Source organism: Brienomyrus brachyistius, chromosome 11, assembly GCF_023856365.1.
Source record: "Brienomyrus brachyistius isolate T26 chromosome 11, BBRACH_0.4, whole genome shotgun sequence".
NCBI lineage: Eukaryota > Metazoa > Chordata > Actinopteri > Osteoglossiformes > Mormyridae > Brienomyrus > Brienomyrus brachyistius.
Window position 1 is genome coordinate 18,000,280 of NC_064543.1, and position 25,801 is coordinate 18,026,080.

Consider the following 25,801-nt stretch of genomic DNA (forward strand, 5'->3'; position numbering starts at 1 on the left):
ATGTTTCAATCCTCTGTTTGAAAAAGGGGGAGATGTTGGCACTCAAAGAAATTGAGTACAAGGAATTTCCCTGTCTTTGAGTAGGTTCCTCATTGTTTATATACCTTGGAGTAAAGTGTTTTTGAGTCACAAAAGAGGCTGCAGTAAGTTTGCTTAAAAAATTTAAACCTGGTCATATTTGGAGTCCTTTAAGCTATAAGAATCTAACTAAAAAATTGACTCTGACAATGGGAAGAATCACAAAATCCTGCCACCGTTTGCCACTCAAGTGAAGCCGTGTAACACTATTTGCACACAAGGACATCTGGTTAATCAGTTCGAATCCCCAGCCGCTGAAGAGAGAAAAGGCATTTCCGGCAGGCAGCACCGGCGCGGGGAGCTGCTCCGAGCCTCCTTGACTTTTTGACTCGGAATCACTGGCATTTGAACATTCCTCTCACTGATACCTTCATAGTTCTAAGACAATACTCCTGGTGGGTGATTTAGGGTCTTCCTCAAATCATACTTGTGGGACCATGTGACCCAAAAGTTGTACTTTATAATGTTCTGTCCTGCATTCTGCTTCTGCATGCTGGTACCTGGCAGTGTCTGTCCTACATCTCATTCTGGCACCTGGACTAGGTCATGATAAGCACGTCTCTCTCGTTCCCAACAGTGACATCTGAGATACCGTCTTCCGTATTCTCTCAGCCCAGGTCTTTGCACTTGGGGTAGGGCTTCCATTGATTGTCCCGTGTCCCAAACAAACATCGCTCTGGCAAAATGACACTGTGACCTCAAGGACTACCGCTTTGAGTATTGATTAGAAGATTTTAGGCAGCTTACATCTAAGAAAGAGCCTCTATAGGTGATACGGAAAAGCACTGTGTGATTCAATACAGCAATTGATCACTGGAAGCTGCTATTAAAAGACAGATTTCAGGGGCATGACTTTCCCCACAAAACAGAGCACAGAGGTGTAACATCACTGTACCCCGATATCAAAATATCTTATCCAAATAGACTGATTATATAGCTTATTTATTCCACCAACTTAGTAAATGATTGTGACTTTCAATAACAACGTTAATTTATAAGGGTCTCAAAAGGGAACACAAATTATAAGCAATGAGCAGGATTCGATTGCCCTTTATCGTCTTTTACACTTCAATTGCCGTCAGTTCGTTAATATGCATTTAATAAAAAAATAAAAAGGATGGGTCATGTATAAAACATGAATTTTGTGCAGGGAATCTCAAAAGCACTTTCCCTGTGATAATGTCTAGTATATTTTTCATCTTGTTTTTCCCCTCACTTAACAAGGACAAAAAGTTGCAGTTGATGTGGCTTCCACTTTGTCCTATATCATCTTTCAGGGTTTCAGGGAACTAACTGGCATAGCATGGAGACTCCTTACCTGGTACAAAAGCTTATGTAAGGTTTTTCTCCCATTTTTTTTTCCCAACAGGAAATCACAGTCAGATCTCCCGCGCCATAGTCGGCATTAAGGTGCTGGACATAAACGACAACGCCCCGGAATTTGCCGCGAACTACGAGACTTTCCTGTGTGAGAACGGAAAACCTGGCCAGGTAGGGGCATCAATCAAAGCTGCCAGCATCTGTGCTGCATCGCCTTGGTAATGATCAGCCGTCATGAATTATAGCCTGTTTATTTCACTGAGAAAAGACCAGGACCATAGTTGATGCACTATTCCCTGGCACGGACTGAGGCCTAACAAAGGGAGCTGAATCCATCAGAACTCATCATTATAATTCATAATTCTGCTACATCACCAGTATTTATTTGGGTTCTTCTCAGGCCAGGCTAACTGATTTACGGGGCCATTTGTTAGCATCAAAAAGTGGATGCTAATCGTGGCCCTTGTCAGTGTTTTCTGTCAATCATTAATCAAGCGCGTCCCTTTTGCTAGGCCATGCTTAAAAATACCGCACTATTCAAATGCAGTGACATGGCAGCTTTACTGCAATTATCTACTGTCAAATCAGCACAAACGCGAAAAATACCTGACAATCGTAAATTACACTCAGCCTTTTTGATATGTGGTGTTTAACTGTGGAGAAAAACAAAATCACAGCAGCGACGAATTCCGCACTGATTTCACAAAGGAGAAATTTCAAATGCAAATTTTTTTCATTTTATTTTCTGTGACATTTACTGGTTCCTTACTATGACAAAAATTAATACGGTTCAATAGAATCAGAACCGGAATTAGACCGAGGTTCATTCTCCCTTGCAGGTTATACAGACAATCAGCGCTGTGGACAAGGACGACCCGAAGAACGGACACTTTTTCATCTACAGCCTGGTGCCGGAAATGCTTAACAACCCCAATTTCACAATAACAGACAACAAAGGTAGGAAATCGCCTCTCTTAATAAGATTAAGAGTAATATTAGGATTGAGATATTTAGTAATTTCACAAAGGGAAATTCCGGCATTACAGCAGCAGTTATAGACAGGATCAGAAAATGCACACAACATAAGCATGAAGTGCTATAAATGAAAGTAAGCAAAATGGCAGCCGAAAGTCTCAAAATAACTAAAGATTCATTCATTTAAGTGATGCTAATAAAATAAGAAAGTGCAGCAGTAGAATCATAACACCAGTGTCCCCTTCACTGCACAATGCAAGAAAGCAAACGAACGATGCCCAAACTGAAATTATCTCGCGACTCAATGCAGGGTGACTGTTCGAGTCGTCGCAGTGTAACAGATGGCGCTAAATTTGTTTGCTAAATACAGTGATCGGTTTAGCAAGCTATCTGGATTTCTTCTTTTCCCCCCCATCACACTCGCTGAGGAGCTGGTGTTCAGTCTGATGTTACATAATATTGTCAAAGAGCTTGGAGCGAAGAATCTTCATCTGGTTCCTTCCGTCTGTTCGGGTGTAAACGCTGCGGGCAAGAGGAATTGCTGTTTGGTAGAAAATCATGCTTGTTTTGCTGGAATAATACAATCAAATGTCAGAGCCTGCGAAGTTCAAGAGAATAACAATGGCAGAATTTGATATATTTACTTAGTTATTTGGAAACATATATGTATAAATATGCATATATTCTGTCATTGCATATCAAAATGAAAACTGAAAGGAAAATAAAAAACATCAAAAGGATGGTTTTTTCTCAGAGCACTTTTTTCCGGATCCCACAGGTAGCGAAATAAGCTTTTAACATACATTTTAACGTGCTAGTTCCATTGACAGAATGTGTTTTGAACATCTTCACACAAAGCATGTGTAAAATGAGACACTGAATACAGGGGTTCTACCAAATATCACTAAAAGCTGTATTCACAGAATTTTGCTGTAATTTAATTAATATAATATATTACACTGGAAGGTCTAGCTGTTTTTTTCGGAACAGAATCCCAAGACAAAGAGTCTTTGGGACGGACACGAGTTTTATTTGAGATTTCCTCTTCGGGGTGAACAGCAGTAGGAGCGAATAAGGACACCGTCCAATTCAACTCGGTGGAAGGGAAATAAAAAACGAAAACGTCACATGTAAGCTTCACTCTGCTGGGACGTTCAGAACCAAGATAAAAGGAGCTCAGGTCCGGGTTACTGGTGAAACAAATCAGGACACATAAACAGGTACAGAGGAAGAAGAAGGTACAGGGAGAAAAAGCGACTGTGAGTAACTGTAGATGCCGTCGCAAAATGGATGGTATTTAATTACAAAAGGCCTGCATGATTTCTTTAGTGCTGTTAATTGGAAAAAAAAAAGTTTTCTCAGTTCAAGAAATAAAACATTTGTTTTTTTTGAGTTCTTGTTTGTTATTCAATATAATAGCTACAGCAATATTATTATTATTATTATTAATAATAATAATAATCACATGCAAAAATGTATATTGTAGTGCATAATTAAAGAGCAGAGCCTTATACTAGCACACGCAGCTGATGTTGAAGGTCACAGCAAAATCATATTAATGGAGACCAGTATATATAATCATCATCATCATCATCCTCATCCTCATCATCGTCCTCATCATCATCATCATCATCATCATCATCGTATGCACGAAGTGTACAGAGCTATACTGCATAATGAAAGAGCAGTCCCTCATACCAGCACACACAGCCGATCTTGAGGGTCACGGCTAAATCAGATTAATGGAGACCCCATGTCAGGTAATCCCTTCAAACACAGAGTGGGACTGAAATGTAGCACGCATGCAGAGTGCCAGTTTAGCTGAGGAAACTGGATTAAAATATTTCCTAAAGTGGCCCGGTCACTGGTAAAGCAGATTATCGATGTCCGCTCATAGAGACCCTGCAATCCCACCGTCTTCAGCTCACCAGCATGGGGGCACGACCTCTATTTACGATACTGGCATCTACCCTGACGAGACCATAGACCCACATGACTAAAAAGTAGGTCATAAGATTCTGAATGCTGCAGACTAACCAATCAGAGGCCATACGGGACAGCACCTCAGAAACGTTAATTCTGCTTAAGGATTTTATTAAAAATGCAAATCTATCCTTTGCTGTGATGATAATTGATTGAGAATGATGATATATTATGATCGCATTATGATTATATACAGTATTATGAATCGAGAGCGAGTGAGTGATAAACCCTAAACACATACACAGATTTAGTTAATTTTCTAAATATAAAAGCTTTAAGCTGATTGTCGTCTCAGGTTCTGTTCCCGCAGCTCAGCCAGCCACAGCTAGTTCCTCTCCCCCCTTCTCCCCTTACGTTTTTATCAGACTCCCTGTATTTATGGCCAAAGTGACGCCACCTGCAGCTCCTCCACGGTACTTCAATAAGGCACCTACCTTCAGATCTGGTGTGACCCGCTGGGAATTTCGATAGCTTCTAAGGAGGAACGCTGCCCAGAGTCCGGGGGGAGCCAGCGGCGGGCTGATTGACAGCAGCAATATAGTGGATCGGTGTCATTTTGAAAAGGGCAAGGGAGGCGCATTTTAAGACTCTACCTTCAGGTCCTCCCTAATACAATAGACCTATCACGATGCGTGTGTGATACTACATAAAGAAAACGACAATGAAACGCATATGAATAGAGAATGTACAGAATTACAGTAAACTCGTGATGACAGGTTCAAAGGAATATAATTGCATTTTAAATTTTGAAGTAATTGTGTGTATGTCTCCCTAAGTACTCTACCATATTTGCACACGGTCATAACAGATCAGCATTTTTCTTGTTTTTTTTTTTTTTTATTGTCTGTATTACATTCCAGGAACCAAATCGACCTTCACCAGCTAAATTATTCATAAGCAATATAGGGTATAAATTAATTCGTTTTTTTATTAAAGTCCTAAAATACACTAATGATAATATAATTTATTTCAATAAATGGATTGAATCGAACATAATCACTGCCTTAAGCATGGACGTGGCTCCCGAATGGCTGAGAAAGGTACAGGAGAAGGGCTTTTAAACAAGGAAAACACCTTTCACACACGAAACAGAAAAGCAAAACAGGCACAGGGTCCCTTTAAGAGACACGTCCGTTTGAAAATGCTCACCTGAAAGCTCCTAAACTTCTTTTCTTCTTAAAGGATAAAATATTTGCTTTTTCCGACCAGCTAATAAGAGCATTTACTGTGTACTGTATGCGCATCTGCCAAAATAGTCCATGCATTAGGATTTTAAAGGAAGTCAGGTAAAATGTAAGCCTTCTTTTAGGACTTCAAGAGTCTTTTGTGGGTTTTGTGAGTATTTTCATGAATATTGTTATTATAAATATTCATGAATCGCTCTTTAAGTGATCACTGGCATAGTTTGCTGAACAGATCCTTACCCATAGCAGTTGTATATTAACAATGCTGAATAAATGAAGAACGGGTGGATTTTTATCCATGCCTCCATTTTGCATAAATGCAGGGTTACAGTAAAGCTGAAGTTTATGCAAGGCAACATAGGGTGGGGGCACCCTGAGCAGAATGCTAGCCCATCTCAGGGTGCCCCTAAATATTTATTAAATGTGGAATACAGGGTATTTGTTTGGCAACACAAACATCTCTCATAGCATTGCCTTAAAATTCTATTTTCATTTTCATTTCGTAGTGCACAGTTTATTTTAACAAAGAGCTTTACCTTTACTTACCGCATCATTAGCTACTATGCTACCTACAGAAGTTTGTTAAAAGCATTGCCACTAAGCTGTCTTGTTCGCTAAAAGTCATTTATCCATTTTAAATACTTTATTGCATATTTCCTGTGTGATATTACATGGAATATATCTCAGTCTGATGTGACACAGCACTGAAGTCAAACATTTGACTTCTTAATTACAAAGATCCTTTTAAAAGTAATTTATGCTACATTGTGATGGGCCTCACCTTTCTCGAACTATTAATAATAAAAAAAATATGTCTTACACTATTACAATACATCAGCTATGAGTACTGTATCTGCAAATAATTGCTTTTGCGACCCAGAAAAGAAGTGTGTGAAACGTTATTAACGTATTTTAACTGCAGTGTTGAAAGATGGAAACACACATCCATCTCGAAAATTTTTTCAAAAATCATTTCGAGGTATCAACTTTTCCAGGATGTTCTGCAGTGACTGAGCTCATACCAATCATCATTTACGAGGTGTTAAAAAATGGCTTCAATCCCTGTCACTTTGGTATAATAATTATCCATTGTAGAGTGTCCGCCCTAGCAGAGTATAAATTTACCTCTCTCTACTTTCTTATCCTCTGTCTCCTCAACTTACATCTTAAAATGCTAGCTCGGCATACTGCTATATAGTACACCATGGTCTGAAATTAATTTCCGAATCCAGTTCCCACACGTCAGCTATATTTGTTAATGTGAGACTCTAAAGTTTACAATTATATTGTAAGCATAAATGATGAACACAGGCCTGCTCACTAGTATCAGCACACATTTTATCAATCTATGCCACAGCGTTGCAGCTTTTTCTATTTATTTTATTTTGCATTTGTAACACAAACACTTTCCATCTTTCGGGGAGAAAGCGCGTTTCTAAATATATCTGCTGAAAGCAGCGGTGCAATTGAGAAATGGAAACTATAGAAACGTGACGTTAATGGGGGAATTTCCCATATGTTCATTTCAAGTTCTAGAATTGTGTTTCTAATATGCACTACTACACCGAAGCACAGCACGTCAGTCTAAAGCCCTACAGATATGTATGGACATAGTGTTGACGTTTCTCTTCCTGTGTCCTTCCAGCAAACAACTCTATCAACATTCTAGCCAAGCACGACACCTTCCGGCGTCAGAAGCAGGAGATGTACTTCTTGCCAATCGTGGTCAGTGACAATGGAAACCCCCCCATGAGCAGCACCAACACGCTCACCATCCGTGTGTGTGGCTGCAGCAAGGAGGGGGCCATCCAGTCCTGCAACGTGGAGGCCTACGTTCTGCCCATTGGACTCAGCATGGGGGCACTTATAGCTATCCTAGCCTGCATCATCTTACTCCTAGGTAGGATTCCTTACAACTTATTTCAGACGATTTTATATGCACGCATTCTATGTGTTTTACATATTCCGAATTTTTAATTCTGCTGTTTCCTTATGCTTAATGGCCAGTCATCGTGGTGCTGTTCGTGACTCTCCGGAGGCACAAAAACGAGCCGCTGATCATCAAGGATGACGAGGACGTGAGGGAGAACATCATCCGCTATGACGACGAGGGCGGCGGCGAGGAGGATACGGAGGCCTTCGACATCGCCACCCTGCAGAATCCAGACGGGATAAACGGCTACCTTCCTCGGAAGGATATCAAGCCTGACTTGCAGTTTATGCCGAGACAGGCCCAGCACTCTGGGCCAAACGGTGTGGACGTGGATGAGTTTATCAACGTGCGACTTCACGAGGCAGATAATGACCCCACGGCGCCCCCTTATGACTCCATCCAGATCTACGGCTATGAAGGGCGAGGCTCAGTAGCTGGGTCCCTCAGCTCTCTGGAGACAGCTTCCTCTGACTCAGATCAGAACTATGACTACCTCAGAGAGTGGGGTCCACGTTTCAGAAGACTCGGGGAGCTCTACTCAGTGGGTGAAAGTGATAAGGAACCTTGACTATGGACCCACTAAGAACGTTCAGTTTTGTCCACATACTTGTGTATAACGCTAGGGTTGCCAGATATTAGAAAACCCTGTCGAAGAGGAGGAGCGAGACACACTTTTTCAATTCTTAGGAGAAAGCATAGCGTTTGTCATCAAGAGTACTGCATCAAATGCATTGTGATGTTGAGCAAACTAAACAATGTCTATTTTAGGAGGTCTATGATTCTTGTGGAGTGTGAATTAGATTCTGTCAAGTGTCTAGAAGTATTTTGGGTATTTGTCATTCACTGTGACCGCCAGAAACTCCGGGATCTCAGTTTCGTGAGAGACGCTTGAAGAACCAAGAGGGAATCACCCCTGGAAGGAGTGCTGTCGCTTTGGACTGGTTGGGTGCTGGGCTGATAAAGCCACAATGTTCTGGTTGTAATTGACCGGGTTTGCTACACTTAACCGTCATCCAATCAGAAAGAAAATACAGCAGTAGATTAATGAGCAAAAAAAGCAATATATGGTCTTCATTGCATTGCTGAATGTAAGTATGATTAAAACGTACATACCCATCCCAAAATTGGCATTAAGATTTATTAGTTTTGATTCCAAGAGGCTAAGACAATATGAACTGAATAAGCCTGTTGGCTTACTTTCTATGATTCTTTATATCTACCTGTTTGAGGTTGGGTACACACTCAAAAATAGTTAGCCTAAAACAAATAACTGAGGAAAAAAGACACTTCTGAGATATACCGAGGCCTTTTTTATAAAAGCAAGCTTCATATTCAATTGTACTCAGATGTTTTTGAAAAGGTCATGTTGTTTCATCATTATAGCTAGTATACTTTTATATCATCACTGGCTGTTTTGTGCTACTGATATTAAATGGATGTTATTTAAGTTTCCTGTTTCCTTTCTCACCAAATTAGCTGTTTTATTAATTCTAAACCAGATGTTCAGAAAATGACGTTTAAGCAATTTTAGGCAGATGTTAACGTGTGAAAACACAGACTGTATATTTTAGACATACAGGTGAGTCATTTCAACACATACTTTGTATATATAAACAGTTACCAATAATAGTTTAAGCACAATAGCTTTGATCTAGTTCATGTGGATATTTGACCATCGACCATTCAAGTGATTACATTTATAAAACTAGTTGATTAATTTAGTCCATCAACCAATAAAAATGAATAAAAAAAAACGATTGCTTATTGTGCTACATTGTATGATATTAGACAAGATACATGTACATAGAATTACGACTGACGTGGTTAGCTTTTCTTTGAGATGATGGGGTTTTGTCTATGCACGTTAGCCCTTGCACATGAGATTCTGGAAAAGCGGCGTGCATTCCCAATTTGTACTGCAGTCGTTCGTAGACTCGGCAGCGTATATGAGGTAGTCTTAAAGGCGAAACATATTTTCTACTGTGCATTAATGCTTATAAACTTGTATGTTTAATTATTTACTCTATGTATTGTAATCAAAGATACCCCTGTATTGTTTCCTACTTTGTGAAATATATTTTTATAAATACTGCAGCTGTGGTCTTTTTACCAACCAATGGTGGCTGAGGTAAGATTTTTCGCCCACCGTTATGTAGTCCAAACTACTCCTGTGACACTTCACAGCACTGCGGCATAACACGGGTCGGCTAATAACCAGGAGCATTTCAGTAAAGCACCTGACCATGAGGCGCTGCCCTATTGCAAACAGGAAGTGAGATCAGTGCCCTATTGCAAACAGGAAGTGAGATCAGTGCCCTATTGCAAACAGGAAGTAAAAAACTATAACTGCGCTTTAACTATAGTACAATTACTTGCTGCTAAATCTGTCATCTGTAAAAGAGAAGCTGTTTTTCCAGCCCTTTCCTCTCGTCACAAGACAGATAAAAGCGTAACTGTATAACACATATAAGTTACGCTCATTCTGGTCAGTCGCTCTCAGGCGTTAAAGATATACGCACCTGTTAGAAAAGGTAGAAAATGTTTTGTCGATGTCTTATGTCTTTCGTCTTGTTTTCTTTCCACGCTATTTTGGTCAAATCCTGAAAGCACTTTGGAACAAGCCATACTGTATTCCCATGGAGCGAGATTAAGCTATTGTTCCTGCTCAACGCTATCTGAACAAACTGCTACTTTATCAGTTTGGCGGTACAGAATTGGGACACATCAACTGTGAAATTGCACACTGCACATTGCTCATGGATTCAGTGGCACCGAGTGTACTGAAAGGACCGGCAGACAGCTAATGTGCAGCACTCGTAATATGTTCTCTGAGTAGATAGACACAATAAACAGCAAAGTGACACGGACAAACCAAGATAAGTTTTCACTTTTCCCGAAATGCAATCGTCCGCTGATCTTTTAGAGTGAATTCCCGGAATTTCATACTTTACTACCTTTTCAAAGCCCAAATATTACTTGACAAGATTTAACTTCCCCAAGGAAACCTCCGTTCGCACAGCTGTCAATAGATGCAGCTGTGTTTTTCTGAAAGTAATATTGCTGCAAGAATATAAGTCTATTGGTAATTATTTGCAAATATTTGTGCTAAATGCTTAACTTCAAATATGTACGTCTGAGGCCTTGTGCTAACAATATGTATAAATCGCAAAAGGGCCTCACAAAGCAGGCTGTTCTGTTCCCTTCCAAGCTACATCTTTTGTATAATAATTTGATGGAGTTTGCATTATCTGCCCCTTATCATGTTGCCAAACAAAGGACAGGCTTGAAGGCATCGCCATCCTCTCTTTGTCTCTCTGTGTCTTTTAAATGAGTGATATTATCTGCTCCTGCTAGTTTCAGCTCCTCCTTGTGTTAATCCTTCTAAAATATTAGAATTGTGCTTTAGTCTTATCTGATATTATATTGCTTTCATTAGGGACAAAAGCTTTCATTCTTGTCTTTCAGGGTGCATCCAACAGAGAAAAATGATATGCTACACAAACAATGTTTCTGTCATATCATTCATTATCGTTTTAGTACAGAAACCAATGAACTAAAGTAAAATACTGACAGTCTTAGCCAAACAATTTGTATTGAGCATACAATTACAAGTGAATTACCCCACGATTGTAGGTTATCTTTATGCGTCTGCGCTGAAGTTGGGGTTTCTATCATATCAAGCATGTTAGAAATTTGCTCTGCAAAGCATTTGTGAAGTTAGCTTTAGTACCCTAGAATTATTGTGTTGAGTCAAATAATGACACTAAATACAACACACCTTAAAACTTAAAGAAAGAACGTTGAATGATTTTATGTAGAGTTTTGCATGTTCACTCCTTGCTTTATGTGGGTTTCTTGTTGGTTTACCAGCATATCGCTCCTGCATTTCAAAGATGTTTCTCAGGTAAACACTCTAATACTGTAAGTACCTCTAAGCGTGTGACTGTACGTCCAAATGCACATGTACCCTGGTACAGAATGGTATTTCATCCACTTCTGTCAGCTCCAGATTGGCATTTTTGCTAGTGGTATTCTTCCATGATTATTAGATAGATAGAGTATCTAATGAAACTCTGATGCATTAACATTCCAAACAAGAATTTGACTCATCTGCACAACACCCGCACTCCTGCTAGCAATAAACCTGCAATATTGCAGTCAGTCTTTCATTATTCTACATCCTGACACTCCCTATTATCCACCAGGACAGCAGCTTATAAGATTTTTCCAGATGGTGTATCCCTTTAGTCTCAGTGTGAGGTGCTAAATATTTGTATATTCTGGCAAATTCTGCTTGCACCCGATTACAATTTCCCTCCTCATCCTTCTCCTATATCAGATATTCAAACTTCCTGTTGCCTGAGGCAACTCCAGAACCCTGATAGCACAGTGTTAGTGTACACTCCGGGTATCCTTAAAATGAACATGTTTCTTCATTAATTCATTCTTCCAACAATACGCACCTATCCACAGGAGTCCACAGGTAAGTTGATTCATGCAGCCAGTTGTTAACTTACACTGGTGTATGTTTATCTCAAAGTCCAGAATAATTTGTTAAACTAAACAGAAAATTAAATTATTCACACACTTAATGTCAACTAACGTAATTGCCTGTATGCTGACAGCTCATGTAGGTTTGCTGCCAAATCCCTAAAGATTTAAATCTATGCTAGGGCTGCTTTTCCATGAGTAGGAATTATTACAGCCTAATGCAAACCACATAAAAAAATCACATAATTTAATGTGAGGAAGATTCTGATAAATCTATTTTAATATAGCTTGATGTGATGCGCTTCTGCTTGTACTGCTTATTATTGTTATCTTTATTTTACGAACTATCCACACTATTGGGTCTACATTGTTTCAGATACTTCAGCGGCATGTATAATTTTAATTTCTGCTATCAGTGGTATGTGTACATTTTAGTTTCTGCTATCAAATCCATGCAGAGACAGTTTGCTGCTCTGCTGAATTGTGTTTTTTTTTCATAATTTTCATGAAAAAAAAAACGTAGAATATAAAATGTCAATCAATCAATCATGTTTTCTGTCTGATGTTCTTTATTTAATGTAAATACCACCAGCACTCCCCACCCACCTTACAATGTGTTTCAGATTTTTGTCTGTAAAGTCTTTATTCATTGCATCATTCACTAATTTCCGATGCCCTCTTATCCGGGAAACAACGGGCAGGTAATGGCCCAGGATGTGACGCCAACCCATCACAGGGCGCTAGCACCATTCACACACACATTCACACCTACGGGCAATTTGGCAACTCCAGTTCATCTTAGTATTCACCTTAGAAACCCCAGGGTTACACCGGGAGAATGTAAAAGCTCCGTACACATCGAGCCGGAGACTGAGACCCAGGCATCCGGCCTGACCGCTCTGCCACTGCACCTCCCCTGCAACCGCATCATTGTCTAGAATTTGACTTTTCTTTGACTTTATGTTATTACAATAACGAGGCATTTCACCTTTTTATTTAACGCAGGTAAACATTTTCATGATGATGCCCACAGGGCATTAAGATAGTCTGCTCTATTTGCTGAATAAACTGATACCAGTTTTTAAATCAGTTTCAGTATTCCCAGCTCATGGCCTTTCATAAATCTTCTGAGCTTGGTTATTGGAAAATGCTAATCTGATAATTCAATTCATTGACGTTGATTGTTTTTATTTAGCAAGTTAAGTACGACCGATTCTGCCTCCTTAAAAAACATTTTTGGACCCATATTTGGAATCAAAATGAAATGATCCTTTATTTGGACAAGTACATTGAAATGCTTCTTTGAACATACCCCATCTTGCTCTCCTTCGAGCCATTTTTCCAGCACCCAGAGAGCATTGAGGGGGGTTAAGAGCCTTACCCACAGGCCCAAAAGAGAGGTGACTGTCCTGCAGAGGACTGGATTCAAACCAGTGACCTTCTGGTTACAGGCACAGAGACACAACCCGCTGAGCTGCACACTCTGCCTGGACATGAAATCAATGACTGCAGGATTTTTGGGGCTAGAAGTGCCAGTTTTTTTTCAGTTCTGTGTGAGTTTTCAGCAGTCGGATGTGTGTTGAAGTGAGAAAGTCCACCATCGAGAATCATGGAGCAGCAAAACAACATTAGGACAGAGCCACCATATTTCAGCACTGGTGGACTTGACAATTTTGATCCTTGTGAACCCCCAGGAGGAGGAAGGCTGCCCCGCCACGCCAGACGATGGTGCCACGCATGGCCTGAGAATGGGCGTCTGCTGGTGCAGAATGAACCCAGCTTCTCCAAAACAAGACAGAAGAACCATGACTTTGAAATGGAGTGTCTGATCAGACTGAACATATGGAGAGATCTGTTTCATGTCAAAAAGTAAAAGAAAAGAAAAGTTTTTAGTTAATTATTTAGAATAATCTACTTTTTTTTTTTTTAAAAAAAAAAGAAAAAATCTGATTTATCAACTCAGCAATGTACATTACTCTTATATTTACAATGTAATTTCTCATTTCAGTATTCATTACTTTTTATACCATTTAATAAAGACTCCAAATTGTAAATATATAAGAAAAGTTAGCGTAAGTACAATAAGTGTTGTAATCTTTCCACAGATATCTTCCTTGGTTTGTTCATTTTTAATGAACGTCTCTTCTCCTATATACCACAGCAATCTATATTCCATTAAATTCGGTGGCTCAGCTAATAACCATGTTTACAAATTAATAAAGTAAAACTGAAAAAGGAATAAGAAATGGGAAGTGATCTGTAGGAGTACTGTAACTCTGTGAGCCTGACTAGGGTATACGAACAGATTAAGGATGGATGGATGGATGGATGGATGGATGGAGGGTGTAGACATTGGGAACAGAGGAGCTACATAGAAAAAGTAAAGGGATGTTCAGGGATGGGAACATTTGTGCAAGAAATTCCAGAAATTACAATTTCACTGTAAGATAAATGCTGTGAACGTCACACCTGGAAATAAAAGCGGAGGAGACAGAGACATATTGAGCAAGAGGCAGACAAAAAGGAACAGCCTTCTCAGATTGGATAGAGCAGAATGAACAATGCTGTCATCTTTTTGTGTGGAATGCAGCATAGACTGGGAATAAAGAGATACAGGAGAGAAATCTGGCAAAACAGTCAGACCTGCAAATATACTCTGAATGCTTGGAAATTGTGTTTATTTGGAAAAGTGTGTCTTGTAACATTGTTCCTTTCCACCTGTTCCAATGACTGAAATATTAATATTATTGTTATATTTACTTTTTTACTCAACAGGATTCGCTATAATATTGTGGCTATTAAATTGTGCCACCCAAACCAAATGAGGATCTTTTAACTTCCCGAACGACATAGCAGATATATTTCGACAGTCAGGTTTTCTTCATGCACTATATAAAGACTTCCAGGACGCACGGTTGCTCTCTCATTTAAATCCACAAACATGGCTCTTTCTCACTTCAAGGCCACCGCTCTCTCTTTGCCGCAGGCATGAACCAGTAAAGCGACGTCAGACAAACAGGATTGTGCCTCAAACTTATCAGAAATGCATCACCTTTTGGCAGAGACTGAAAGCATTCCTGACTAGGATAACTGCAGGGATTTCCTGAAATGTTTCTTCCAGGTGGTACAACGAACTTCAGTCCCTGTTGACAACATTCTTGCCACTACTTATATAAATAAGATTTTTTATATATATATATTTGACGTGTGTTAAGAGAAGAGTTCTACCCTTACGTTTCTAGTTTCTTACTATCAACTTGCATCAACTTTAGTAACAAAATTTTCTTAACATGTCTTGATGATGGGAAAAAGGAACTCAGCTCAAATTATATGCCTATTCCTAATATATCAAAGTGTTTGGTAGTTTTTGCCTGATCTCTAAAAGTTTCTTGCTTGAATCATCTGCCTCTTTGTCTAACACCCAAAAATAGATGTGAGATTTTAGTTTATCTCAAATTCTTTTCAGTGGTTATAAGTTTATTCAGTGTTTCCGTTGTAGGCTTGCTGCCTCATAAGTTCTAATATTGAGAAATAACTAATCCGTAAGCTAATCAACCACTGCCCTTAAATATTCGGGACAGTGTCTTTGTAAAAAGTAGTTAGAGGTTATTATTTTTCCAGAGGAACGGCATTAGACAAATGTATTACTGGATTAAGAAATTAATTTTAAATAGAATCCACTGCCTCCCATGACATGTAGTGTGTGGCTACTAAAATGCTTGTTAAAAGTCTATAATTAACAACTGACATCTCTTTACATAAGCAGTAAGCGATGTGTCAGACGTTGTTTGACTTTTGTACAATGCTAGCCTCCAAGCCCAAAAAATAAAACATCAATCGCTGATTATTAATGCACAGCGTAAATGGTTATTTCTTTTGATGCACAGACGACACCAAGGCAGGCGGCCAGAATAAATCAACTTGCTGTTTGCAGATTGGAGTTAATGCTGGTTTTGAAGACGCTGGCATTCGGTAGCATGAATTCAGCTGCTACAGCGTTACTTTACATCACTGTCTCATTTCCATTTATTCATACACTGCATATGTCAGAACAAATTTCATCCCATGCCTCTGAAACAAGCCCTCGCACTATACGCTTGTTTGTCTGTTGTGTGTTTTCTGACTTTCAGAAGGAATGAAATAAAGAGAAGCAGTTGCTACATGAACTTGTCAAACCCAGGCATGGAGGATTAATCAGTACTTTAGTTAACATTTTTGCATGGTACCAAAGCGTCGTATTACTACAAATTCCTGTACATATTGTTACACATACTGTAGCTGTAGATTTATAAAGAAATATGACGCGGCATTTCATTAGCTGGAGACTAATTGGGATTTTTACCAATTGGTGTTTTTTATTTCACAAATAAAATGTCTCAGCGTAGCTCCATCTGCTCTGGGAAATGAACCCAAACTTGCCTACAGCGATGCAGCACAGGATGCCTCGATGTCCACCCCTCTTCTCTCACACACCTTTCCAGCCCCCAGGGGAAGGGACGGCTGGTCATTGCTTGAGCCGTCTGCGTCTGTTCAAATTTCCCTCGTTCACACTTCATTTTGGCAGTAATAACTGGCCCTTTTGCTGCGACTGTGCATCAGGAATTGGCATGGGGGTTGGGGGCTGGGGGGGTGGAGGATATGCATGCCCCACCCTTCACATGAACCAGACTGAGTTCCCTGCTTTTCTCCCCCTACTGGCTGTTATTGATTATACATTACATGGATCATCAAAACAGTTATTTCCATCTGCTTTGATGTACTCTCCTGGACATATTTGTGAGACGAATCGGTAGTGGGGACTTGTCATAGAGAATCTGCTTGACTCCCAGAACCAATCCGAAGATTATAGGTACAGCTGGGCTTCTTATTTAGCTGGGTAGATGGGGATCAATGGTTTATTAATGTATGACTGCCCATTTACTCACATCTTTCTTAAATCACTCAAGCCAAATCCTGCCATACCTACAAAGTCAGTGTACTATATTTGGGCCAATTGAAGTGGATCCTCATTCATTCATTCATAAAAACAATGATCTCAGATCATAACTTGATAGTATGTAAGGCCAGTAACTCTCAACTTTTTGTCATCCCTGAGTTGATGTACCATCCAGCTGTTATCGTTTAGTGTGGGGATGCAACATCAAGTGAGGGATTCTCCTTCCAGTTCCAGCAAGCTTGTTTCTCTGTACACTTTGATAGCATCATACATAATTTAATAGCACTGTAATGTCAATGATTTCATATGAAACCTTTTCACTGGGTAGGAAAAGGCTTTACATCTAGTCAGATGAACATAAGCAGAAAATGGGGAAAAAGGCACCTCGTTCAAAGAGTTGAGTCTCAACACATTCTGTCTCGGGTACTGCCGATTTTTGGGTGGGGGGGTGGGGGGGGTGTTGGTGCAGAATGAAAAAGAGAGAGACTCACAGGGATTGTGCTTCCTGTTACTCCCTCCCACTATTTATGGCCAGAGAACATTCAGGAACAGAGAGACATTGAAAGCCGTGGGCTCAGTATTCAATCGATTGTGGAACCACCTGTTCAAGAATAATAACACCTCCCAGAAATGCCTATAACTGTAGTAATATCCATTTCTTCTCCTTTTATCCTTCTTTTCCAAGCTAAAAAACATCCTATACTTACCAATACTTGACAGATCAACAACATGCTGATTTGGGAGAAGAAAGTGATAAATATCTGTTATAATCCCGCTATACCTGCATCTGAACTCTTTCTATTCAATAAAACAAGCATGCAAACAAATGACAATATTCATGACAATGTATTTCAGATCACATAAATGTATATCAGCTGTCAAACTCGTGCAAGCTTCAAGACGCTACATTCAGTGCATTATGGCTTCACTGGTGTCGTGGGCTATTTGGCAGGATTGTCATCAAATATGAAAATAAACACCGATGTCAAGGACCCCTGATTACGACATGCATGTGAGAGCTTATTCAGGTCAGGATAGCAGAACAGCTCATGGGGCATTCGGGACGTTTACATGCACATACATATAACAAAATAGAATTATCGTGTTAGTCCAACTAAAACCGGACTTTACAAGTACATGTAAACACATGTATAGCATGTTTGGTCGGACTCAAACTGGCCTTGGCACTCTGGACATGCTCCACAGACTCTCTCCCCGGCTTTGACCTGGAAGTATGCTGTCCTGAACTTGTTGTATATGTTTTTCCGACCATATCGCAATTAAAGCTCATATCACTTAATTTGTCCATGCACCCATTATTTTGAATTTCATAAAAAAATTTTAACGTCTGTGACGTAATAGGTGATCCGGAAAAAGGCTAATGCTAACAAGCTGAAAAGAGCCATATCGCCACCTATTGTAGCGGAGTCAAACAAACTTCGATCAATAAATCGATTCCCCTCCTGATGCGTGCGTACTGGGACAAGGACAGTAGTCCGATTAAATAGCATAGTAGAGCTATAATTGTAGCTTGTCTTAGCTGTGCATGTAAACATACTGAGTGATTAATGGGTGAATTTATAATATGTTCCCTTTTTAGGATTAAATAGGGAAAGTATGGAGTTGGGGATAATGTGAGTAAAAAATATAAATAAAAAGAAAGGGACTCGGAAGAGATTCGTCAGGACAAAAGGTGACTGGAATGACCAGGCTTCGGAACTGGCTTAAACCCTGTGGTTCAGGTTACTGTGGGCAAACCAAGAGAGAACAGACTGATATGCTAAAAACCGCTGAGAGTGAAGAGGAGGTGAGGAAAAAAAACACTAAAAAACAAAAAAACAATCGATATTAATAAGCACTGTCACCCGAATCTCCCTCCCCAGATAACTGGGGTGCCCCATTCCCAGACAAGATCATTAAACAGAAGGCAATATGTCCAAGGAAATCAGCATTTTCAATTACTTTGCTTTCTCTTGCCTGTTGATACAAAATAAAACCTCTCTGAACAGCAGGCTAATTACCCTCATGTTCTGCTCTGCTACTCACAGAGTCGCCTCACATGGGCTGCAAATAACTTATTGAATTCTGTAAAATGCTTATCAACCTATCACCCGAATCCTTTCATATCCCTTGTATGTCTGTTAAGTAGCAATGGAATCAGTTTAAAATGTATGATAACATAGATGCATATACATCAACAGAGTGGGAAAGGAGGACACAGCAAAGTTCATCTAAATGTGTTTCTTTGAATATCCCATTGATCGGCAGTGATGGAAATGGATGGCAACAGAACACAGGAACCTCATTCACTGATATTTATGACAAGAAATAGATTTTGTGAAAAACAGCACTTCCAAAAGAAAAGCATGTGTGCTAACTGACCAAGTATCACCAGCTGTCCCGCACTGTCCAATGCGTTCCGGTGTGTTACTCCGCAAGGCCGAACCTCAACAGGGAATGATGCCTCATTTGCCATTTATACTAGTATAGATACATGGGGATGCTTTTCTTCACATATACCATCAGTTACAACCTGTGTTTGTTAGTTAGATTCTTGAGAGAGTGATTGTCTTTTTGTTCCGTCTTTGTTTTCTGCAAGGTAACAATTTCTGTGGTTCTTCAAGAACCACGTGCACAAAGAATTCCTCTTGGTGCCAATGTCAATGTAATGTCAATGCCAGTTTTTTTTTTGTTTTGAAAAAGGATAAGAATTAAAAACACAAAGTACAAGATATAAGACATACAAAATATAGTATATGCAATGTAACAAGTTAAATGATTATATAGCAAGTAAAAGGATGTGCAATGTAACAGTGCAATGTGTTGAAGTGCAACTGTGCATATAAGTGCTGACTGCAATGGTGTAACTGGGAATGTTTCTTGACTCAGAAGGATTGTGGCATGACATGGGATAGACAGTAGCAGCGTGTAATGAAGGGGGTGTGCAGCAGTTTGAACCAGAGGGATGTCAGAGGACATGTGTAGATGGATGATGATCTGAGGACAGAAGCAGTGGAGATGGCGGTTGGTCGGAGTCTTTAGGGCTCTCACTCCTGATCTCCACTGAGATGGAAGCCGCTGGCTGAGTGATCAGAGTGTGAGGGGTCCGGCCTGATTTTCCCTGCCCTTTTCAAATGTAGAATGTCATTTATTTAGCCTGCGTTGTTGTTGTTATTTTGGCCTAAGTCACTTCTAAAGTCTACCACCGGTGTGTTTGTAATATGTCCATTTGTTGTTGGGTATGTTTCATTATACAGCACATAATGACACCACCAAAAAAAAATCTATCGTTTTGTTGTCATCTGATTCACCTCTGATTCAGCTGAGAGTGAAGCTTGGGGTCCGAACACAAGGTCAGGCAATTTATCCAGCACCCCTGGGGCATTTTGGGGCATTTCGGGGCATTAAGGGCCTTGCTTAAGGGCCTAAAGGAGATGTGACTATTCTGCGAAGGCCAGGGCTCGAACTGGGGATCATTTCAGCAATGAAACTGCATGTAAGTGAACCACCCGAGCAGGAACGAAATTGCATATAAGTGAACAGGCGATTTGCATTATATGTAAAATATAATATTGCAGTATATGTAAAATATGTTTTGGAAACTCGCGCAATAGAGACCAATCCCAGTTCTTGTTTATTATTATTGTTATTATTAGTATTATTATTATTATTATTATTATTATTATTATTATTATCTTACTGATCCCTGTCACAAAGCTGACATTTAAACTATATAAATGCCTAAAACAACAGGGGGTCTGTTTTGACCTCTGGAGCTGCCTGAGACTGGAGAGCGAGGCAGTGGGAGGATGCCCTAGCCCACAGGGTTGCATCTGTAATGTGGAGACATCTGCCACCACTTCTTCCCTCAAACCCACAAACCTCTGCTTCAGCAGTTTTTTCCTCTCCCCTGTCGACCTCTCTCCAAAGCGCAAGGACAATTGATTATTGACACCCAGCGATTCCCATTCCGGAGACCGGCGCCGGAAGAATGCCGCATTATGGGATGAAGGAATCTACTTCACAAACAATGATTAGTCTTCCAGCGCCTAATTGTCCCCCCGGGGAGAGATGGAACTTCCTTTGGACTGTAAATTGCAGCCTGCCCTCCACATTCAGACCTGGACTGACAGGCACTGACAGGTCTACTGATATGGATTATGCTGTCCGCTGCCTGCTTCCTTTCCCGGTAGATTTTTGCTCCTGTGCAAAGATGTGAATATGAGATCCTTATTTCATAAAATATCGTTATTTTACTTCCTATTGCCTGCCTCTGCATCCATCCTCAGAAATAATTTGCAAATAAAATTTGCCTTTTATATATATTTAGATATTTACCTGACCTGCATTGGCTTATTATCCAATATGGTTCATAATGTGATCATGCACTGTGGATCGGCCAGCCTCCATTAGATTAAAATACACGCTATGCATCTAACTGTGTTATTGTAATATCTGCCTGCATGATTGACGTATTATAAATACATGCTACTTCATACAGATATTTACACTTTCTAATTTCTACTGTATATGCACTGGCCACTTTAATAAGTACACATAGCTAGTACCAGGTAGGGCCCACTTTTCAAAGGTAGGCAATTTGTGCATTCAGGGCAGCCATTCTGCACAGCAGTGCTGCACGAAGCTGTTATTTGTGCCCTTGTGGCCTTCCTGTTAGCGTTAATGAGCCTGGCAATTCTCTCATTTGTGTCCTTTTTTTTGTTTCGTGCACCATTCTATGTAAACTCTAAACATTCTTATGTGTGAAAATCCCCGGAGGGCGTTTATGAGATGCTGGAATTCTTACATCTGGCACCAACAATCACGCCGCATTCAAAAAAGCAAATCACAGAGCTCAGCTATTCATATGCATTGCCAAACGGTACCTGCGCTCTGTGTTTAATTGCAGCCATGTGATTCATTGTTTACATAAACAAGCAGGCGTGCCTAATAAATTGACCACATATATATTATACATATATATTCTTCAATACATAAAAATTCTAACCCTCAGTAATTTAGCGGATATTCACATTATGCTATTGTTGTCATTCATTGCGGTTTGATAAACATTGAACACATTCATATAGATTATTCATTCATAAGATTGTAAGTTACACATTATTTTACCAAATAATGATAAAATCATGATAATTGAGAATAGGGCAGTTAGGTTCTGTGGAATTACTCCACGTTTTTGTTATACATTGTGATAAATGTAAAGAATTTAATTTCAGTTCTGTACATGTCAGCATCACTGCAGTTATTCTGCCAATCCAAAGGAAAGCAATATCTAGGATGCACTGTTAAAGCTCAAGGTCAAACGACTTGGCTGTCGTTTTATTGTCGGAATTAATATACTTGACCAAAACTCAGAATACAGCACAAAATACTGGGAGCTGATTGAAAATATAGCAGCATTTCTTTCTTTCGTTTTTTGACGTGCTTCATGTTTTACTCGGCATCAGATGGGCCGTAACTGTCAGAATTATATACAAAGGCGTTATTTTTTACATTAAAAGTTGATGACAACTGAATAAAACAGGCCCCTCCATCTGTTTCACCATCATTTTTGCTTATACCGAGTCTCTGAAATGTGCCCTGAAGTGTCTTTATGTTAGACACTCAAAATATTGATAGGAGATAGCAAGGAGTTTTCTGTTTTACGTTTTATTTTAGCTAAATTAATTCAAGCAGTTACATCAAGCACCGTCCACATTATTCCGCTTAGCCGATACTGTCATCCAGAGTGGTGTGCTAAGTAATTGAGCCAAAATGGCTACGCAGGCAGTATCAGGGGATGACTGTGAATCCACAACGCGTCTCTTAGTAAGTGTTGGCAGTGAAAATATTGCAGAAATATTGCAGCCCAAAAGCATTTGCAGACTACAAAAATAATTAAATTGTTTTCTTATATATTTTTAGAAAACAATGATGCCTGTGTTAGAGTAAATTAATTAATCTAACACATATAATTACTTACATGTGTTTGGTAAGATTCACCTTGGTGAAATAAACACCCCTACACTTTGGTCAAGGCTATCAATTATTTTTGTGTTTATACAGAAACCTGATGATGACAATTAAGGCATCGATGAAAACAAAAGCTACTAGGATGCAGACGCAGTGCTGGTCCACACCATCCATCCATCCATTTTCCAAACCTCTTATCCTACTGGGTCGCGGGGGGTCCGGAGCCTATCCCGGAAGGAATGGGCACGAGGCAGGGAACAACCCAGGATGGGGGGCTAGCCCATCGCAGGGCACACTCACACACCATTCACACACACATGCACACCTATGGGCAATTTAGCAACTCCAATTAGCCTCAGCATGTTTTTGGACTGTGGGGGGAAACCGGAGTACCCGGAGGAAACCCCACGACGACATGGGGAGAACATGCAAACTCCACACACATGTAACCCAGGCGGAGACTCGAACCCGGGTTCCAGAGGTGTGAGGCAACAGTGGTAACCACTGCACCACCATGCCACCATGGTCCACACCAGTTGGTACAAAATATCAAATGAGTATTAAAAAATAACAAATAAACGTGAGCAGATACTGTAGGTGTGCAGGTGTCACTTTGCAGCTGGGAGCTGGGATGCAATTATATGCTTTTTTCCCCATATTTTTTTTTCAACAAGAACGATTAAAATACAAAGAACAATGCCACAATTGCAATTAAAATAGAAATTTAGCTGCATTTATGGAGTATATCGGCAATTATATCAAGATTACCTTGTTGATGGCTGCAGTACTTCTGCAACTCACAGGTCAAATTTTTAGATTTTTTACAAATTTCATGATTAACAACTGAGTTATTTTTTTATAAACAAATAACTAAATAATTCTTGGCATGAAAAAGTTATAATTTTTAGCATTTGAGAATAAAATCTTCATATGATAAATTAAGATTAAATATCTACCACAGCAAAAAAAAAAATTAAAGGGGCAGTGTCAGTTATATGTTCCAGTCAATGGGATAGCAATTAGCAATACATTATGCTAAAAGAGTGAGTTACATAGTGCAACAGCGATCATAAACAGGAAAAAAGAGGATAAAATTTGAAAATGCATAGCTATACACAAAGACAAAAATATTGATGAGTTGTTGCATCTTTCTTTGGGTATGTGGGGGTGGGGGGCAAAGTACCACTAAGCCAATATAGGACATTGATCAACTGGTACTTAGAGTCTTTGGCTGAAGATATATGTTAGACCAGAAGCTGCTAAATGAAAAGGTTCAATTGTTCTCCAGCAAAGTGGGTGGATGCTGAATCATTTCTCTTATATGCTTAATGACATTCTCGGGACTGATGAAGATAAGCTCACCTTTTACAATAACGCAGAAGTCTGCATTATTCAAAACGGTTCAGCACTGTGTTACACGGCCTTCACTGCAGCATGCTTAGCGCGCTAGCACACCCATTCCCTTACCGGCTGTCAGTTCACTTTTGCAGCCCAAGCAATCAAGCTTTTGATTCAGGTGCAAGTGCAGAACAATTAGCACTGTCATCGACCGTGGCAGCTACTTTCCGGTAAAGCCGGCAAGAAGAGTGTGGAAAAAAACAAACAAATCTCCATCAACAATCCTTGATTGCATTTACCGAAATTGTTATACTTAATTGAAAATCATGAAGTATTCATAATAAAATATCGATCCATCTGCCGGCACTAAAACACTTTTAATGCTCTATGCTTTACTCAGCTATCCTATTAGAAGCAAGAATGGGTGTCTTGTTTACAAGCAGCAGCGAGGAAATGAATTTCACTATTGACTGACACTATCAACAGGGCAGATAGACATTATAGCAAGGTAAGCTGCTTCATTCGTGTCAATGTCTGCCAGAGTTGAAGAGAGAAACGGATATGGGTTAGATAGTACCCCAAGCATCACGAGGAAATGGATTTCGAAATCCTGATACCTTTTAAATGACTTCAGATCAATATTTTCCAGAATACAATATGTAAAACAGTCTAATGGGTAAAAAAGATTTTTTTTGTCTGTTTTGCAACATTTCTATTTTAATGAAATATCAGATAAAATGTTGTACTTTATGTACAAGCATAAATATAAATCCAGCTGCTTATCTTGGCCGTGGGTTCCAGGGTAAACACACATATTATAAATTACAAATGAAAAAAAAAAAGATAATTATTAATCTGGATAATAAAGGCCTTGCTAATTTATGTAAATATATATTAATTTGTGTATCATTAGTGCTCATTAAATGCTTTGCGTTACAACTCTGGCCCTGGGGATGAAGGGCTGTGTAAAGATGGAGGACTGAGACGGAGGTTGGATGCTTATCACCTGACAGGGCCCTTGCTGTCTTCGTATCAGAGCAGTGAAAACACTGACAACCTTATCGCTCCATTACTCTCCAGTGAGGGCTGGGCGTTTGACTTCCAGAAAGAAAAGAATCTTAACGCCCCCCCCCCCCCCCCCCCCCCCCCCCCCATATCACCAGCTTGATGCCTGTTGTGGTGGGCGCCTCTGACTGATGGACCATAAACATCAAGCTCCGGTTTGGAAAGAGAACCTGGAGAGGTGGGGGAAGTCAGTGGGGGAGGGGGGTCTGTGGCAGTTGGCTGCCAAGGTGATCTCCCGGTCTCGTTTGTCAGCTGCCGCATATCAGTGCGGAGGTGGACAAACCGAACCATCCATTAAAAACGACATTCATCGTGCCCCGGGAACTCGAAAACTGACCGGCCCCTTTCAGTCTGGGCCAAATCGTTACACAGATGGAAGGCTAAAAGTTCCACGCTCAATGTCAAAGCCGATAGCTCGGGCGGCCCGTATTGGCTGCAACGTTTTCACTCTCGGAGCTTATCTGTGGCTTGAGAGATGGGTGCCTGATATAACACGTCGCCGGGCAAATGGAGGCAGTGAAATAG

General features: G+C 40.0%; 1 protein-coding gene across 5 annotated transcripts in view; it reads left to right on the forward strand.

The window, feature by feature from the left end:
* The window catches only part of cdh8 (cadherin 8), a 76,241-nt gene extending 66,676 nt beyond the window's left edge, over positions 1-9,565 (forward strand). For all 5 annotated transcript variants that reach the window (XM_049030739.1, XM_049030738.1, XM_049030735.1 and 2 more), the window contains exons 9-12: positions 1,448-1,569; positions 2,238-2,355; positions 7,186-7,440; positions 7,548-9,565. In XM_049030739.1, the coding sequence (XP_048886696.1) occupies positions 1,448-1,569; positions 2,238-2,355; positions 7,186-7,440; positions 7,548-8,041 (989 nt within the window). In that variant the 3' untranslated portion in view covers positions 8,042-9,565. The remainder of the gene's footprint in view (positions 1-1,447; positions 1,570-2,237; positions 2,356-7,185; positions 7,441-7,547) is intronic.
* Positions 9,566-25,801: the final 16,236 nt, after the last annotated feature.